Source organism: Anomaloglossus baeobatrachus, chromosome 5 (genome assembly GCF_048569485.1).
Source record: "Anomaloglossus baeobatrachus isolate aAnoBae1 chromosome 5, aAnoBae1.hap1, whole genome shotgun sequence".
Taxonomy (NCBI): Eukaryota; Metazoa; Chordata; class Amphibia; order Anura; family Aromobatidae; genus Anomaloglossus; species Anomaloglossus baeobatrachus.
The window spans coordinates 508,742,994-508,763,217 of record NC_134357.1 but is presented as its reverse complement, the minus strand read 5'-3'; the positions used below and the strand labels follow the sequence as shown (position 1 = coordinate 508,763,217).

The 20,224-nt window shown below is 44.7% G+C and overlaps 1 protein-coding gene across 1 annotated transcript in view; it reads right to left on the bottom strand.

Annotated features, from left to right (window-relative positions):
• The window catches only part of LOC142311984 (uncharacterized), a 39,282-nt gene that overhangs the window by 7,842 nt on the left and 11,216 nt on the right, over positions 1-20,224 (bottom strand). The window contains exons 3-7 of the mRNA XM_075350858.1: positions 19,364-19,508; positions 16,402-16,581; positions 16,196-16,319; positions 16,015-16,112; positions 12,318-12,405 (exon numbers count right to left, since the gene is read on the bottom strand). Coding sequence (XP_075206973.1) covers positions 12,318-12,405; positions 16,015-16,112; positions 16,196-16,319; positions 16,402-16,581; positions 19,364-19,441 — 568 coding nt within the window. The 5' untranslated portion in view covers positions 19,442-19,508. The remainder of the gene's footprint in view (positions 1-12,317; positions 12,406-16,014; positions 16,113-16,195; positions 16,320-16,401; positions 16,582-19,363; positions 19,509-20,224) is intronic.

Here is a 20,224-nt window from a genome sequence, read left to right as displayed (position 1 = left end):
GCTTACATCTGAGTTTTCATGTAAATGTTTTAAAAATGTCACAGATCAAACCCCCGACAGATCCTCTCACTATGATGACAGGCAGAGATACATATACTGTCTGGCCTTTCTTCAGCAGCAGGACCTCAGCTGCCGGGTGGTGACTGTGTGGGCACAACCCCTGCACACGTATAATCACCTGGACATACCAGCGTGGCCTAACGCAGCATGTGAGAGGAAGCAGCCACCGGAGTCTCTGCATCTAGCCAGTTCCACATTCTAAGACCAGTGAAATACAACAAAAATACACTGTCCCCACCCTGAACGGGCTGCTACACCAGGAGATCTCCTCATTGTAAAAAGATGGATGGGGATGCAAGTCTCCAAACTGAAGATGGGGCAGCCGCATCTGGTATGCGGGAAGTGGAGGAGGTCAGAAAGACTAGAAGGAAAGACGAGGTTGCTAGGCTGAAGCAGTTTGCAAGGGCGGAGGCCCAGAAACTGGTGATTTGTGTGTAGCATGATAATGCTGCATTATTAGTGCCTCTCTCTGCCCTGACCCTGCAAATAAGCAGTCTCAAGGACCATATATCAGGTATCCATCATAACTTACAAAAAGTGAAGGACAGAACAGGAGGTGGAGGGCAGAGTAATCAAGATTGAAGATCTGCTATCTGGTATAAAATGAGTAACCAAATGGCGCAACAAATATCTACACTTCTGGCCAAAGCAGATGAAGTGTAAATATGTAGATAACAGGTCAAGACGTAATAATTTGAGGATAACTGGGGTCCTGAGAAAATTGAGGGCCTCTCTCCCACTGAATTTTTTTTTTTTTTTAAAAAACTGTCTGCAGTCAAAAATTTAATCCGGGACCCTTAGGCGGGCTTTATGTAACGCCCCTATAAACGGGTCGTTACAGGGTATTAAATATTACCCCATTTTTCCCGGGCAGGAGGAAGAAGAGTCCCCACAACACACACTCACATCACACTGGCAGGAAGGAGTTAATAGCTTTTGCAGCATGATGTTTTGAGTCCATGACTCATCCTGTCTTGTTAATGAGCAGGTGGGAGGGGGGCCTGAATAGGAGTGAGTTTAGTGCAGAACACACAGAAAGTTTGGCAGAACGTCAGAGGCTGCAGACGTCCAGAGAACAGCTCCTGTTGAGGAGATGCCACGACACCAGGGCTGATAACACCTAGAGGAGGGGAATGGAGCTGAGGACTGGGGTTCCCTGTAGAAAGTTGTACCTGGTGGCGGTTGTGTTAGGTCCGCTACCGGGGATGAGAGAGACAGAGAGGCGGCGAGTTCCCAAGATGCTCTATGCCACGGGGACGGCACTAACGCACCGAAAGGGAGAGACCCCCAGAACACCTCACCGGACACCCCTTCCTCCTACCTGCCCGGGACCGACCAAAGGCTACAGGCGGCGAGGACCAGCACCCAGGTGCGATGTGAAATGGACTTTAAATAAAGAACAACTGGAACCGCACACCGTGACTGCTGTGAGTAATACCGCCGCACAGTGCCCCCGGTGTCCCTGAGGACTATTGCCCTGGGTCTCATAAACCTCCCGGGGCCACCCCGCTCCACCCGTGGGGAGCGATTCTATCCGGCTGCCCGTAACACCTGCCCCGGAGAGAGACTGCGCAGCGGCAGCTGAACACCTGGCCGCAGAACACGGGTGGCGCTGCAAGCATCCCCCGTCCCCGTCCTGTACTGTTTCCTGGGGGAGAGCGATGGCAAGCTCCCCAGGAACCCCGTTACCCTCCTTCCATCCCCCTGTAACACCGGACTGACGGTCGGACTTTCCTTTTATTGAAACCCGCCGGGGGTCACGGAAGACGGGTCGGGCCACTCACAGCCTGACCCCGAATACCACCGGCCCGGTGACCGTGCAAGCCCTGCAAGCCCCGGCGTGGGCGTTTCAACTTGGCGCTGCGAGCAGGGTCAAGACAAGACCCGGCAACGCCGGGTGATGCGTGCATTGTGTACACCATCTGCAATATTGGATTGTCTAACATTTATTTTGGTGCCTGCGGCTGCGGGTATGCGATAAATGGACTTGGACTGTACAGTGGCGTCCATTGAGAATGGGATGGGCGCCATGCGTACCAACAAGGACTGGACTTGCCCGCCCTTCGTGGGTGGGGCTGCAGCGGGGCGTGAAAATCCATGCCAGCCCAATTGTTGGACATTGCTAGGAGCCAGGAACCCTGCCTCCCCAGGCCCAGGAGAAGATGGGGAGATGATATGGACTGCCCGGGTGCGAGCTTTGGCGAGTGGTGGCCGGAGGGGTGAGCCCGGCACCGCAGCCCGTACCGGAATTTGGACTACCGAGTTTTTCCCCCTAAACCTGGGTACCTGGAGGGCCCTGGAGCGTCCTAAGGAGGCCTGTTCCAGAAAGTTTAAATGTTTTTTTTTATATGCAAATGTTTCTTTTTCCATGCTTTTCTTCTCTTTCTTCTTCTTTTTCCTCCTGCCTCTTCCTATCCTTTATTGGGTCCCGGTAAAAGGGACGTGTTAATTTGTTTATCTATGAAAAGTTGTTTTTTTTTTTTGCGGTGTTGTTTGTTGTCGCAACCCCAGAGTGTTGCGTTTTTGGTCTTGAGGAGTGTAACGCCCCTGTAAACGGGTCGTTACAGGGTATTAAATGTTACCCCATTTTTCCCGGGCAGGAGGAAGAAGAGTCCCCACAACACACACTCACATCACACTGGCAGGAAGGAGTTAATAGCTTTTGCAGCATGAAGTTTTGAGTCCATGACTCATCCTGTCTTGTTAATGAGCAGGTGGCTGGACACAGGCAGGTTCCCCATGACAACCAAGGGGAGGGGGGCCTGAATAGGAGTGAGTTTAGTGCAGAACACACAGAAAGTTTGGCAGAACGTCAGAGGCTGCAGAGGAGTGCAGACGTACAGAGAACAGCTCCTGTTGAGGAGATGCCACGAGACCAGGGCTGATAACACCTAGAGGAGGGGAATGGAGTTGAGGACTGGGGTTCCCTGGAGAAAGTTGTACCCGGTGGCGGTTGTGTTAGGTCCGCTACCGGGGATGAGAGAGACAGAGAGGTGGCGCGTTCCCAAGATGCTCTATGCCACGGGGACGGCACTAACGCACCGAAAGGGAGAGACCCCCAGAACACCTCACCGGACACCCCTTCCTCCTACCTGCCCGGGACCGACCAAAAGGCTACAGGCGGCGAGGACCAGCACCCGGGTGCGATGTGAAACGGACTTTAAATAAAGAACAACTGGAACCGCACACCGTGACTGCTGTGAGTAATACCGCCGCACTGTGCCCCCGGTGTCCCTGAGGACTGTTGCCCTGGGTCTCATAAACCTCCCGGGGCCACCCCGCTCCACCCGTGGGGAGCGATTCCATCCGGCTGCCCGTAACACCTGCCCCGGAGAGAGACTGCGCAGTGGCAGTTGAACACCTGGCCGCAGACCACGGGTGGCGCTGCAAGCATCCCCCGTCCCCGTCCTGTACCGTTTCCTGGGGGAGAGCGATGGCAAGCTCCCCAGGAACTCCGTTACCCTCCTTCCATCCCCCCTGTAACACCGGACTGACGGTCGGTCTTTCCTTTTTATTGAAACCCGCCGGGGGTCACGGAAGCCGGGTCGGGCCACTCACAGCCGTGCGAGCCCTGCAAGCCCCGGCGTGGGTGTTTCATTTACATGCTGTGACATCGCTAGCAATTGCTAGTGATGTCGAGAACGATAGCACCCGCCACCGTCGTACATGCGATATCTGGCACTTGCTGCCGTAGCGAACATAATTGCTACGGCAGCTTCACACGCACATACCTGGTCGGCGACGTTGCTGTGACCGCCGAACAATCTCTCCTTCAAGGGGGAGGTGCGTTCGGAGTCACAGTGACGTCACTAAGCGGCCGGCCAATAAAAGAGGAGGGGTGGAGATGAGCGGCACATAACATCCCGCCCACCTCCTTCCTTCCGCATTGCTGGTGGACACAGGTAAGGAGATGTTTGTCGTTCCTGCAGTTTCACACACAACGATGTGTGGTGCTGCAGGAACGACAAACAACATCGTATCTGCAGCAGTAACGACATTATGGAAATGAACGACGTGACAAAGATCAGCGATTTTTTACGCTTTTGCGCTCGTTCATCGTCGCACCTAGGATTTACATGTTGCGATGTTGCTACCGGTGCCAGATGTGCGTCATTAACGATGTGACCCCGACGATATATCGGTAGCGATGTCGCAACGTGTAAAGCTCGCCTTACTCCCTTGAATGCAGTGGAGCGTGCGCGCAGAGTGCCAACCCATTCCCTTCCTCTTGGGCATCCGCCACACCCCATTTTAGCAACAATTTTGCACTAGAGAGACAGGGACATTATTCTCATACAACCAAGTGTCCTCACTATAAATGTGTCCAAAATATCAATCTTTCCGGATTATTCCATTCAAGTGCAGAAGCAGAAAGCCAAGTTTATTGATGTAAATGAGGCAGCTGAGAGACATACATAATCCGTATTCAATGTTTTGTCCTGCCTGAAATAATTTGCTTTTAAGAAACGCATCTTACAATGGAAAAGCTTCATTATCTGACTAAGAAATGGCTTCAGGCTTCATACCACTTTACACATTCCGTCTATTTGAGGGGTGTCAATATTCTGGGCCGTACAGGTACGCAGTTTCAATGTCATAAAGTAGTTATATACAGAAGGTCAGTATGTCTGATTACTTTGTATATAAAGTCTGTACTAAAAATGTTATAGTATATACGACCACCGCCATATTCCAGAAATTTTACACAAAATCTACTTATTTACTTAATTTACTACTTATTCAGTCGTGTTTTTTATACATATGATGTCATTTCGCTGTGATTTTCCCCTCCCCTCTGACCTTCTTAAGAGATTTTCACTTCAATGGTGTTGTCTCAGACTAAGGAGGTAACCCTCCGAAACGCGTACCTGTTTGAAATTGACACTTGATTTTATCATTATTATGGAATGACCTTTTAAAAAATTTTGGAATAAAGAAAATTCGTTTTAAAATAATCTGGAACCTGGATGCTGGAATTCCTTTCTAGATATTCACACTTCAGTGGGTCCTGCTGATGTCCGTGCCCCGGCCAGAATTCTCAGGAACTCCAAGCGGGTGAGCTGGTATATTTTTCCTTTTACAGAAGGTCATAGTTACATAGTTACATAGTTACTTAGGTTGAAAAAAGACCTAGGTCCATCTAGTTCAACCTTCCTCCACCAGTTCTACATTTAGTCACTAAGTCATTTATAACCAACAATGTTTTGTGTACTGAGGAAATCATCCAGCCCTTTTTTAAAAGCTGTTATAGTATCTGCCATTACTACCTCTTGTGGTAGTGTATTCCACAGTCTGACCGCTCTAACTGTAAAGAACCCTTTCCTATTTAGGTGTCGGAATCGCTTTTCTTCCACTCGCAGTGAGTGCCCCCTGGTCCTTAGTATTGTTTTCGGAAGAAATAAGTCATGTGCCAGTCCTTTATATTGACCACACATGTATTTATACATATAAATGAGATCTCCTCTGAGACGTCTTTTTTCTAAGCTAAACATATCTAACTTTTTCAACCTGCCATCATATGGGAGGCCTTCCATTCCTTGTAATAGTCTAGTTGCCCGCCTTTGAACTGACTAACTTCTGAATGTCCTTTTTAAAATGTGGAGCCCAAAACTGGATCCCGTATTCCAGATGTGGCCTTACAAGTGATTTATAGAGGGGTAACAATACGTTGGGATCGCGGGATCTAATCTCTCTTTTTATACACCCTAAAATCTTGTTTGCTTTTGCAGCTGCTGCTTGACATTGAGTGCTGCTGCTCAGCTTATTTGTAATGAGAATACCCAAGTCCTTCTCCTGTTCTGTAGTCCCGAGTTTACTTCCATTTAATGTATACGCAGCTATAGGATTACTCCGTCCTAGGTGCATTACTTTACATTTATCAACATTAAATCTCATTTGCCAAGTATCTGCCCATTCTGACATCTTATCCAGATCTTTTTGTAATATTGTACTATCCAGGTCAGTTTTTAATATCCTACATAGTTTGGTGTCATCGGCAAAGACTGACACTGTACTATCAATCCCATCCACAAGGTCATTAATAAAGAGAGTAAAAAGAATCGGTCCAAGCCCAGATCCCTGCGGCACCCCACTGCTGACTATAGCCCATTTAGAGAATGTACCATTTATGACTACTCTTTGTTTCCTATCTTTTAGCCAATTCCTTACCCAGTTGCATATTGTGTCCCCTAGTCCTTGCTTCTGGAGCTTTAGTATAAGGCTATTATGTGGTACAGTATCAAATGCCTTTGCAAAGTCCAAATAAATCACATCAGCTGCATTACCAATATCCAGGTTTGAACTTACCCCCTCATAGAACCCCAACAGGTTGGTTAGACACGACTTATCTTTCATGAATCCATGCTGTTTGTCAGTTATCATATTATTTTCTGCAATATATTTTTGCATGTCATCCCTTAAAATGCCCTCAAAAACTTTGCATACTACTGATGTCAGGCTTACTGGACGGTAGTTGCCTGGATCTACCCTCTTACCTTTCTTAAATATCGGTACCACATCAGCAATCCTCCAATCCTGAGGCACCAACCCTGTTACAAGTGAGTCTAAAAAGATGAGATACAGCGGTCTGTCGATTACGGAGCTCAATTCCCTCAATATTCGTGGATGAATGCCATCTGGCCCTGGGGATTTGTCAATGTTTAATTTACTCAGACGTAGGCGTACTTCATCTTGTGTTAAATTAATTATATCGGGTGGTGGACTTTGATTTTTCACTTGTTGAATGATCCCTGGTACAGTCAGTTCCTTGGTGAATACAGATGAGAAATGCCTATTTAATAACTCAGTCTTTTGTTTGTCCTCTATAACTAACTTGTTATTATATTTTAAGGGTCCGATACTATCCTTTGTTTTCCTTTTGGCATTAATGTATTTATAAAAGATTTTGGGATTTATTTTAATGTCATTGGCGATTTTTGTTTCAGTAGCTAGTTTTGCTTGTTTGATTTCTTTTTTGCATTGCCTATTGATATCTTTATACTCCTGCAATGCTATTTCTGTATTCTCAGCCTTTAAGATTTTAAACGCCCTTTGTTTTTGTTTTATTATACTTTGTACAGTCTTATTTATCCATAGTGGTTTCTTTTTATTCCTGGACATTTTATTACCAGAGGGTATACGTTTTTTACAGGACTCTAGTAGTATATCCTTAAACTTACCCCATTTATGTTCGGTATCCCCAGTTACCATGACTCTGTCCCAATCTACACATTTAAGCTGTTCCCTTAATTTGTTGAAATCAGCTTTCCTAAAATTCCAGGTTTTAGCATTCCCCCTTTGAAATGTTCTATTGAATATTATGTCGAAGCTTACCATATTATGATCGCTGGTGCCCAAGTGCTCCCGGACCTGTAGATCTGAAATTGTATCCGGTCTATTTGACAGGACCAGATCTAGCAAATTATCTCCCCTGGTCGGTTCAGTATGTCTGATTATATTGTACTTTGTATATAAAGTCTGTACTAAAAATTTTATAGTATATACGACCACCGCCATATTCCAGACATTTTACACAAAATCATTAAGATTATAGTGGATTTTCCATAAATCCCATATGTTATAAAGGGGATTTTAATAACATCCCAGATTCCCATTGAGACAGAGGAAGGCAAGAGGCCAAGGAAGTGGGAGCTAATTTTATCCCTTTTGAAGGGAACCTGGCACCAGGTGAGCCCTTATATAGAATAATCTAGAATACTGTATATGTGCTCTTTTGATCTGATCTGCTGAGGGCAGATCAAAGTAATGTAGTGCGCATGAGTGGGTGGTCTTTGACGTTTCCTTGCACCTGTACATTACAGTACTTTGCTCTGCCCTCAGTAGAGCAGATCAAAGTGTGCATGAGCAGGAGTGCAATGGCGTCCTCTGTGTGCATGATGTAGGTCGTGTCATGTACACGGGGTTGGGAAGGAGGACGGCGATTGCACAAGATAGAGGAAGAGCCGGACTAAGCAGTGACGCCCATGGAACCCGACCCCCCTTTAGGTGAGTATAATAAAGGTCTTTATTAGGTTCTACAGAGTAGCCTGGGTACTTATATACAGTATTCTAGAATACTGTATATAAAAGCTCACTGGTGCTAGCCGCAGCTTATATGGCAAAAAACCTGGTGACAGGTTCGCTTTAAAAAACTGTCCTTAACAGACCTGGAGAGACCGCTACCAGGATCGGTATCAATACTCTTCTTGCTCAGCTACATTCTCTTCTTTGTTGAGAACTGATCCGGCACTGGGCAATGATGGGATAGGGGGGTTGAACTTGGATGTTGTATATCTACCTAGAGTGTTGTCTGATCACTCACTTATCTGTGTGACCCTGGACATGTTTGACCTATCTATGTACAGTATAACAAACCCGCTTGGAAGTTGAATCCATTTTGGCTGCAGGTCATTGACAATAAGAAAGTGGAGGGGGATCTGAGAGAGTACCTTGTGATAAACAAGTATACAACATTAATAACATATGTGCGGGAGGCACGAAAGGCGTACTTTAGAGGTATTTTTTTTATTAAGGAAATATCTACAGCTAAGTTCCAACCAGACAACAGGATCGACTTGTAGAACAAGAGCTGAGGGAGGCAGAGGATGAGGTGATCAAAGACCCAACCATGGGAGCACAGAATAGGCTCTGGATATTGGTAGTGGGTTAGGATTTAGAACCTTTCTCAACTTGTAGATAAGGATACTTTTAAACCATTGGGCGACTAAAGGAGTAAATATTCTTTACATCCAAACATATTTTAAAGGTTTCTTCAATTACGGCATGCATTTGACATTCAACATAGGCCGTCTTCAATTGTCATATGGATGGATGTAGTGCTGGACATGATTGGATCACAGAGAAGTTCCAAGTGGTTATTATCGGTGATCTATGGACATCTCGAGTGCATTTTTGGTAAAACACCCATTAAGGCAAAAAGTAAGTTGCTAAGTGAACTGGGACCTATTTCAGAAGAAATGTGGGATTCCATTGTGGATAATGTCCCCAAACTATTGCTTAATGAGCCCTGATGATTGTCACAATTATATATCCTGTACATAGAACACCACTATGGATGTATAAGGCGGGCACACGCACAGACTCTGGGTGTCCCAGGTATACCAGAGAAGATACAGATAATTTGCTTATGATGTAGATGTGTCCTCGTTTTCAAACATTTTGGACAATGGTCTTAAATATACAGTTAGGTCCAGAAATATTTGGACAGTGACACAATTTTCGCGAGTTGGGCTCTGCATGCCACCACATTGGATTTGAAATGAAACCTCTACAACAGAATTCAAGTGCAGATTGTAACGTTTAATTTGAAGGTTTGAACAAAAATATCTGATAGAAATTGTAGGAATTGTACACATTTCTTTACAAACACTCCACATTTTAGGAGGTCAAAAGTAATTGGACAAATAAACCAAACCCAAACAAAATATTTTTATTTTCAATATTTTGTTGCGAATCCTTTGGAGGCAATCACTGCCTTAAGTCTGGAACCCATGGACATCACCAAACGCTGGGTTTCCTGCTTCTTAATGCTTTGCCAGGCCTTTACAGCCGCAGCCTTCAGGTCTTGCTTGTTTGTGGGTCTTTCCGTCTTAAGTCTGGATTTGAGCAAGTGAAATGCATGCTCAATTGGGTTAAGATCTGGTGATTGACTTGGCCATTGCAGAATGTTCCACTTTTTTGCACTCATGAACTCCTGGGTAGCTTTGGCTGTATTGTTGGGGTCATTGTCCATCTGTACTATGAAGCGCCGTCCGATCAACTTTGCTTCATTTGGCTGAATCTGGGCTGAAAGTATATCCCGGTACACTTCAGAATTCATCCGGCTACTCTTGTCTGCTGTTATGTCAGTCATCAATAAACACAAGTGACCCAGTGCCATTGAAAGCCATGCATGCCCATGCCATCACGTTGCCTCCACCATGTTTTACAGAGGATGTGGTGTGCCTTGGATCATGTGCCGTTCCCTTTCTTCTCCAAACTTTTTTCTTCCCATCATTCTGGTACAGGTTGATCTTTGTCTCATCTGTCCATAGAATACTTTTCCAGAACTGAGCTGGCTTCATGAGGTGTTTTTCAGCAAATTTAACTCTGGCCTGTCTATTTTTGGAATTGATGAATGGTTTGCATCTAGATGTGAACCCTTTGTATTTACTTTCATGGAGTCTTCTCTTTACTGTTGACTTAGAGACAGATACACCTACTTCACTGAGAGTGTTCTGGACTTCAGTTGATGTTGTGAACGGGTTCTTCTTCACCAAAGAAAGTATGCGGCGATCATCCACCACTGTTGTCATCCGTGGACGCCCAGGCCTTTTTGAGTTCCCAAGCTCACCAGTCAATTCCTTTTTTCTCAGAATGTACCCGACTGTTGATTTTGCTACTCCAAGCATGTCTGCTATCTGTCTGATGGATTTTTTCTTTTTTTTCAGCCTCCGGATGTTCTGCTTCACCTCAATTGAGAGTTCCTTAGACCGTATGTTGTCTGGTCACAAAAACAGCTTCCAAATGCAAAACCACACACCTGTAATCAACCCCAGACCTTTTAACTACTTCATTGATTACAGGTTAACGAGGGAGACGCCTTCAGAGTTAATTGCAGCCCTTAGAGTCCCTTGTCCAATTACTTTTGGTCCCTTGAAAAAGAGGAGGCTATGCATTACAGAGCTATGATTCCTAAACCCTTTCTCCGATTTGGATGTGAAAACTCTCATATTGCAGCTGGGAGTGTGCACTTTCAGCCCATATTATATATATAATTGTATTTCTGAACATGTTTTTCTAAACAGCTAAAATAACAAAACTTGTGTCACTGTCCAAATATTTCTGGACCTAACTGTAAATCACCTGGTATTGGGGGTGACAGTGGGTAGAGTCCCTGTAATGTGTCTTCTAGGATATGTGGAGGAAATATTTGTGGACGAATATAGGAAAATAACAATTGCTAGAGTCCTGTATGCTACCAAGTTGATTCCTACACGTTGCATTACGAGGGTAGTTCATCCATAAAGTCAATCATATTATTTCAGTGGAAAAAAATGTATATCTTAAGGGAATTATTCAAATGATATCTCTCCAGGAAAGGAGACAAACTCTAGCGCCACCTATTGGAAGTAGCAATCCTAAAAGTCAAAAGTGGCCTTTTAGCCTTTTCATATGACCTAGGATATATGCCAGATCAGAATCCCAATTTGCAGACACGGTGTTTCGGGGTGATTGCCCCTCGTCAGTGCAAAGTGTGGGTATCTGATCTGGCTTATGAGAAGCTATGTGGGGACCACGGGGGAAGACTATTCTCCTTATGGAGACCTGACAAACCAGTCTGGCTGTCAGTGGTAAGGGGACTTATAGCTGCAATGCCCCTCTGGGAATTATTCAAATTGTCTCTCCAGGAAAGGAGACAAACTCTAGCGCCACCTGATGGATGTAGCAATCCTAAAAGTCAAAAGTGGCCTTTTAACAAACCTTTTCATATGACCTAGGTCCTCTTAAGGGAGTCAGACCTCTTATATATGAAAAAGTTAGTGACGCATGGTTCATCGCCCCGGGATTAGCATCTGTAGATTTACTTAGGGGTAAAATACATTTACAAACAAGATAACAGAGTACAGAGGGGAGGGGGAACATACATGTGATTAGAGAGTATACTGGGGTGACGTCATATAAAAATAGGGGTTTATGGATGTAAAGTCATACAGCTATCAGAGAATCTGAAAGAAGTCGGTGTAAGGATTATAAGCTGAAGCTTTGGGAGTGAGAGGGGAATCATTACTCTAACATGAGCAAATGGGAATGTGCTAAAATTGCAGTGGTTGACCCAAGTTTCAGTAATGGTGTAGTGTTTTTGAGTGAAACTGAGGTGCACGGTGTGAACGACATGGAGGAGAGGGTGGAAACTGGGGATGTTTTTCTTTTTAAGTGTATATACTGTATGTGGTTGGAAAATGTTAATAAAAAATATTGAATTAAAAAAAAAAAAAATGGATGGTGCTTGGTCATGAAGGACCATGGCTATGCCCACTTCTCTGATTCATGAAAAACACGACACTAGTGTCACTCCAGAAGATGTTCTCTAGTCCCTGACATTCGCCTTTACATGAATTTGGTGCATCTTACACCAGCGGCCCCATACATTAAGACTGACATGCATAACACCAGTCTCAATGAATCGGGCCCATAAAGCTACAACCAGTGGCTGAGTGAAATCTGTGACTTCTCTGTATTTAGTGGTCACTTCTCACCTGTGCGGTTATCTGTAGGAATCTCCTCTTTACTCCGCTCATCACCCCTCACATATGTCTCTGTATTAATAGGAGTCAGATCTTCACCCTGAAAATAATATTGTAAAAGACACAGACAGATGGAGGAATCGTAAAAAATCATGTAGAAAAAAAACAGAATAGATGAAAAATTAACAAAACGACCAAAACTGACAGCAGTAGATATCACAAAGCTGCAGGTCTCCTGTATAATCCAACCTGTCGCCTCCTAATTGTAACCAGCAGTCTCCATAACCAGAAAATTGTGAGAAGATCCAGACAACATCTAATGTCTATGATCAGCTTTGTCCTGTCATCTCCACCAAGTATAAACCATACACTGAATGGCCACATTATTACAGACACCATCTAGTAGAGTGTACATTCACCTTCGCTCTTCAGAACTACAGCAATTCTATGTCATCAGTTCCAGTCTGTGTTGATCGTTCTGCAGGAATATTGGCCCTTGAGGACAGGACAGCTTTTTACAGTTCACACAAGTAAGATGGTGGTACTGAACTGCTGTAAACAGTCCATACAACCGCCTCCCGGAAATGCTCTATAGCATTTCCAAGAGGAAAACTCCAGTTCTTTTAGCTGTATCATCAGTATCTAGCTGCAGTACAAGACTGTGCACTGACTATTCTTCAGAATCGTTATGGATGAACTACTGTCACTCCTTTCTTTCCACTCATCAGCCACAGGGTGGTTTTAATAACTGCTAGATGCCATCTGCCCATATATTTGTAGAATTTTAGTTCAGGAGAGGCATGACACTAATAGAGGGTCCCATCAGAGAAAGGTCACCGTGCTGTGGTTGATGGGCATACAAGAATTGGCCAATTTTTGGGCAAAGAAGGTTTATATTTATATAGCATTAACCCCTTAACGACCACGGGCCATAAAATTACGTCCTAGCGGTCATAACGTTACTGCCCGCGGTCTGCCGGCAGCATCATGCTGCGATCGGCACACATCTCAGCTGATTTTCACAGCTGAGATGTGTGCCTGCTAGGCACGAGCAGAATCGTTATCTGCTCGTGCCGTTTAACTCGTTATATGGCGCTGTCAATATGTGACAGCGCAATTATAAGAGCGATCACGGTAAACGTTTACTTACCGCCCGATACCGGAAGTCACGTGATGCGATCACGTGACTTCCGATAGTTGTCAAGGTAACACAGGGTCATGTGATGACTCCTGTACTACACCTGACTTGCTTTCACTTTCGCTGTGCCACAAAGAGAAAGAGAGCGTATCTGCTGTTTACAGCCTTGTAGCTGTGATCAGCAGATACTGCAGAGCGATCGGATTGCTGATCGCAAAAGCCCCCTAGGGGGACTAGTAAAATAAAAAAAAAAGTTAAAAAAAAAGTTTTAAAAAATTAAAATAAAACAAAAAAACCTAAAAGTTCAAATCACCCCCCCATTCGCCCCATTGAAAATTAAAGGGTTAAAAAAAAAAAATATATACACACATTTGGTATCGCCGCGTTCAGAAACGCCCGATCTATCAAAATATAAAATCAATTAATCTGATCAGTATACGGCGTAGCGGCAAAAAAATTCCAAACGCCAAAACGACGTTTTTTTGTCGCCACAACTTTTGCGCAAAATGCAATAAGAGGCGATCAAAACGTAGCATCTGCGCAAAAATGGCGCAAAAAATAAGCCATCACTGAGCCATAGATCCTGAAAAATGAGAACGCTACGGGTCACGGAATATGGCGTAAAACATGCGCCACTTTTTTGGACAAACGTCCGATTTTTTTTTTTAACCCCTTATATAAAAGTAAACCTATACATGTTTGGTGTCTACGAACTCGCACTGACCTGAGGCATCACACCCACACATCAGGTTTACCATATAGTGAACATAGTGAATAAAATATCTCAAAAACCATAGTGCTATCGCACTTTTTTTTGCAATTTTTCTGCATTTGGAATTTTTTTGCCGTTTTCCAGTACACTATATGGTAAAACTGATGGTTTCATTTAAAAGTACAGCTCGTTCCGCAAAAACAGAGCCCTCACATGACCATATTGACTGAAAAATAAAAAAGTTATGTCTCTCAGAAAAAGAATGGCGAAAAAAAAACGGAAAGCGAAAAATCAGCCGGTCGTGAAGGGGTTAATGCAGTTTAAATTTCTTATATTCTTTGTTTGCGTATGTTTCAGCGCTTGCACAGTGCTGCTGTATCCCTTTTGTTGGAGTTTCATGTAGTTTTAGCAGTTGCCATCTGTTCACACTTGCTCCATTTGAAGAAGTATTTTTTTGATTTTTCAAGTATTCTTCAGAATGGTTAAGAATGAAATCCTGTCACTCCTTTCTGTGATCATCATAGTTTTTTTTTCATAGTATCATAATTTTTTAAGGTTGAAGGGAGACTCTAAGGCGGGCTTTGCACGTTGCGACATCGCAAGCCGATGCTGCGATGTCGCACGCGATAGTCCCCGCCCCCGTCGCAAGTACGATATCGTGTGATAGCTGGCGTAGCGAAAATTATCGCTACGCCAGCTTCACACGCACTCACCTGCCCTACGACCGTCGCTCTGGCCGGCGACCCACCTCCTTCCTAAGGGGGCGGGTCGTGCGGCGTCATAGCGACGTCACACGGCAGGCGGCCAATAGCGGCGGAGGGGCGGAGATGAGCAGGATGTAAACATCCCGCCCACCTCCTTCCTTCCGCATATCCTACGGAAGCCGCGGTGACGCCGGTAGGAGATGTTCCTCGCTCCTGCGACTTCACACACAGCGATGTGTGCTGCCGCAGGAGCGAGGAACAACATCGGACTGTCTCGTCGGCGTAATTATGGATTACGCCGACGCTGCACCGATTATACGATTACGACGATTTTGCGCTCGTTAATCGTATCATCTAGGCTTTACACAGTACGATGTCGCATGCAATGCCGGATGTGCGTCACTTTCAATTTGACCCCACCGACATCGCACCTGCGATGTCGTAGTGTGCAAAGCCCGCATAAGTCCATCCAGTTCAACCCGTAGTCTAACTTGTTGATCGAGAGGAAGGCAAAAAAAAAAAACAACTATGTGGCAAACAAGCTCCAAGGGGGAAAAAATTCCTTCCTGACTCCACATACGGCAATCAGACTAGTTCCCAGATCAACACCCTGTCATAAAAATCTAATATACATAACTGGTAATATTACATTTTTCAAGAAAGGCGTCCAGTCTCTGCTTAAATGTTAGTTAGTTATGAATCACTCATTACAACATCATGCGGCAGAGAGTTCCATAGTCTCACTGCTCTACAGTAAAGAATCCTCATCTGTGATTATGATTAAACCTTCTTGATGAGTGATGAGTTCATTATATTCACTGGACCCACTTTTTCTGCATGTTTTATCTCTATCTCGATACTCTCAGTATAATCTCAACACCAATGTTCAAAGTCGAACAGATGATTCAATATTTCCATTCTGCTACAGATTCACACTGGAAGTGATGCACAGAAACAGATTACTGAATTTTCTTCTCAATTTTTGGAGCCTCTTGTCAAATTTCCATTTAGAAAGGTTTATATCAGAAGACTGGAATTGCAAATACATTGACCATTCAGAGTATAATACTGGTAGATAAAACAAGAATGAACACAAGACCTTCACAGCCGCCTACACATCATAGGGAGATTTCATGACACCTTCTCTCCATCTACCTGATCATCCTGAGGAACATCGGGATTTTCTTGCTTACAGTCCTGTGGAAGAAGAGGACGGGGACATCTCTCTGATGTTGTCCTCTTACTGGATAGAACTGGAGGAAACACATACAGGGACTGAATTTATTCTTTACATACAGATAATTATAGGCCGTGTGTATTTAGTCCTGTCTATTACCTGAAGATGTGAGGGGCTGGGGAGCCTCCATCATGACGTCCTTGTACAGATCTTTGTGTCCTTCTAAATACTCCCACTCCTCCATGGAGAAATAGACTGTGACATCCTGACACCTTATAGGAACCTGACACATACAATGATACCGTCATCCCCCAATCCCTTCATAGCGTTACTGTCTAATGTCCCAGCATTCCCAGCAGTGTCACCTCTCCAGTCAGCAGCTCAATCATCTTGTAGGTGAGTTCTAGGATCTTCTGCTCATTGATGTCCTCATGTATCAGGAGGTGAGGTGGGGGTCCTGTGATTGGGCTCAGGGGTCTTCCCCATCCCTCAGAAACATGGGCCTGACAGCGATCACTAGAGGTCTTCTTCACTACTGTGTAATCCTGGTTATGGAGAGACACATTAATAAATCTCACTACAGTCATTTCCAGAGTCCTCACTAGAGATGAGCGGACCCTAACAGTAAAGTTTGGTGTTCGAACCAAACAAAGACTTTACAAAAAAAATGTTCAAGTTGTGAGTTCAGGTGCTTTACGTATGCTGACCACTCCAACGACCATCGCTGTGATCAGATATGGTTAGCCCAGTATGAGCCGCTTGCAATATTTGAATGGCTTGCAGAGGGGGTAAAAAAATCACCGTTATCAGATGTAGTGTGTACAAAAGGGAAAAAAAACCACGCCCTCCCTACCCCAGAAGTGCTTTGTTTATGACTGGCTGCATGTTGGCAGAAAGCCGAACTGCCCAATCAGTGACTTCCAATGGAGTTGAGATCAAGTACGGTTTCGGAACTGAACTTTATTTTTCCTGAAGAAAAGAACGCTTGAAACCCACTTTGGGGCATAGCGGCACGCAGGACATTCCTGACCAATTTTAAGGTATATCAGACTTAGAAATATGTTTTACACCTCACATGCACCTTATAGCAACAAGTCACTTTCAATATACCTTCTTTTTCTGGTATTATATATAACTACATATAAAATAACACTTTGCACTTTATGATTTATATGTTCTATATAGCTAACGGATCTTTATATTATTGGTCATTGCACTAGATATTTATATTACCTGTTATACCGCTGCTAAATTATATTGGTTTTTCTGATCCTGTCTTATATTTATTTTGAATATGTTTTAAAAAAATTAAATAAAATTATTATTTTAATACGAAAAAAGTCACCAATTTCTTTTTATGAACCGTTTATGGTTTTTAAAGGTATTTTGATAACTATGACTATTTAACCCCTTAACGACCGCGGGCCGTAAAATTACGTCCTAAATGACATAATCTTACTGCCCGCGGTCCTCCGGCGGCAGCATGCCGCGATCGGCACACATCTCAGCTGATTTTCACAGCTGAGATGTGTGCCTGCTAGGCACGAGCAGAATCGTTATCTGCTCGTGCCGATTAACCCCTTATATGGCGCTGTCAATACATGACAGCGCCATTATAAGCGCAATCGCGGTAAAGTTTTACTTACCGCCGAAACCGGAAGTCACGTGACGCGATCACGTGACTCCCGATAGTTGTCATGGTAGTACAGGGTCATGTGATGACTCCTGTACTACACATGAATTGGTTTCACTTTCGCTGTGCCCGGGGCACAGCAAAAGAGAAAGACAGCGTATCTGCTGTTTACAGCCTTCCAGCTGTGATCAGCAGATACTGCAGAGCGATCGGAATGCTGATCGCAATAGCCCCCTAGGGGGACTAGCAAAATAAAAAAAAAAAAGTAAAAAAATAAGTTTTAAAAAATTAAAAAAAAACAAAAAAACCTAAAAGTTCAAATCACCCCCATTCGCCCCATTGAAAATTAAAGGGTTAAAAAAATAAAAAATATACACACATTTGGTATCGCCGCGTTCAGAAACGCCCGATCTATCAAAATATAAAATCAATTAATCTGATCAGTAAACGGCGTAGCGGCAAAAAAATTCCAAACGCCAAAACGACGTTTTTTTGTCGCCACAACTTTTGCGCAAAATGCAATAAGAGGCGATCAAAACGTAGCATCTGCGCAAAAATTGTACCGTTAAAAACGTCAGCTCGAGACGCAAAAAATAAGCCGTCATTGAGCCTAAGATCCCGAAAAATGAGAACGCTACGGGTCACGGAATATGGCGTAAAACGTGCGCCACTTTTTTCGGACAAACTTCCGATTTTTTTTTAACCCCTTATATAAAAGTAAACCTATACATGTTTGGTGTCTACGAACTCGCACTGACCTGAGGCATCACACCCACACATCAGTTTTACCATATAGTGAACACAGTGAATAAAATATCTCAAAAACCATAGTGCTATCGCACTTTTTTTGCAATTTTTCAGCATTTGGAATTTTTTTGCCATTTTCTAGTACACAATATGGTAAAACTGATGGTTTCATTTAAAAGTACAGCTCGTTCCGCATAAAATGAGCCCTCACATGACCATATTGACTGAAAAATAAAAAAGTTACGTCTCTCAGAAAAAGAATGGCGAAAAAAAAAAACGGAAAGCGAAAAATCGGCCGGTCGTGAAAGGGTTAAAGGGAACCTGTCAGCAGAAATTTCGACTTAAACCTAACAGATTCCCCCTCTGCAGCTCCTGGGCTGCATTCTAGCAAGGTCCCTGTTAGTATTGTGGCCCCTTTCTGACCCAAAAAAAGAGTTTTTATCACACCGGTGACACTGGGCACAGTGCTCATCCACGAGAGATGAGCACTGGGCATGCGCGGGGATGGCTGGAGCAGTGGGCGGCGTCCAGAAGTATAGAAATCGGCGATGGGGGCGGCATACAGGAACAGGGGGCAGAATAACGGCCATCAGGCAGCCCGCCCCCGTGACACATTTAGAGAATCAGAAGCCAAAAAGGTACCTCGATATAAACTCTTTTTTTGGGTCAGAAAGGGGCCACAATACTAACAGGGACCTTGCTAGAATGCAGCCCAGGAGCTGCAGAGGGGGAATCTGTTAGGTTTAAGTCGAAATTTCTGCTAACAGGTTCCCTTTAAAGGTGATCTAATACAGAATGTTTTGATTATTTATTTAAAGTTTGGCTGAAACCGCCAAACCTGAACTTCAAAGGGTCCGCACATCTCTAGTCCTCACCTCTCCAGTTCTGTCCATCTGTTATTCCCATAGATAAGAATGATGTAATGTGACGTCATCAGAATCTCTCACCTCTCCAGTAAGCCGGAAGAGGATCTCTAGGGTGAGGTGTAATATCCTCTCCACCATCTTGTCCCTGTCCCTATCCATCCTTGATGGGTCAATCAGGAAAATTCTCTTTTATAGAAGATCTGAGAGGATCCGATATTGTAGGGACCTGAATAAAGAGAAGTTGACAATGTAACATCAGAAAGATCCCATGTATTGATGTTATTTCCTTTTTGAACCATGCGTTCTGCACAATAACGTTATTGTCGCGGGTGGGGAGGACTCCGCTGCTGCGCGCTCGCTAACGCTCGGGTCCGGCGCTGCTGCGGCTGCTGCTGCTCGGTGGCTCGAGCTGTGGGCCGGATCCGGGGACTCGAGCGGCGCTCCTCGCCCGTGAGTGAAAAGGGTGGTTGGTTTGGGGGATTTAGTCCATGACGCCACCCACGGGTTGTGGTGAAGATGGGCACCACCGCTGCTGGTGACGGGGATCCCGGGAGCGATGGTAGGGAGCAGATGGGATGTTATTTTACCCCTCCGTGGGTAGGGGTCGGTGGTCCCGGGGCCCGGTGGTGTGACGGGGAGGCAGGGTTGGTGAGGTGCAGGGTTGCAGGGACAGCGCGGCGCGGTGCCGGATGGCACGGGTGTACTCACTCAGCAAGAGATGCACAAAGTCCGGCTGCTGTGTCTCTCCCCGGACAGGTGATGGCGGCTGTCTTTCCCTGCACCTTTGTGTACTTGTTTGACTACGATGGATCCCCAACGGTAGTCCGCTCCCCGGTGTATGGATGCCGGAGGAGCCTGTTTGCCCGCAGGCGCTGGCCCTTGGGTCTCTAGCCTTAGACGGTAGCTGTATACCCTCACGGTGTGGGCGGTTGCCTTCTATCG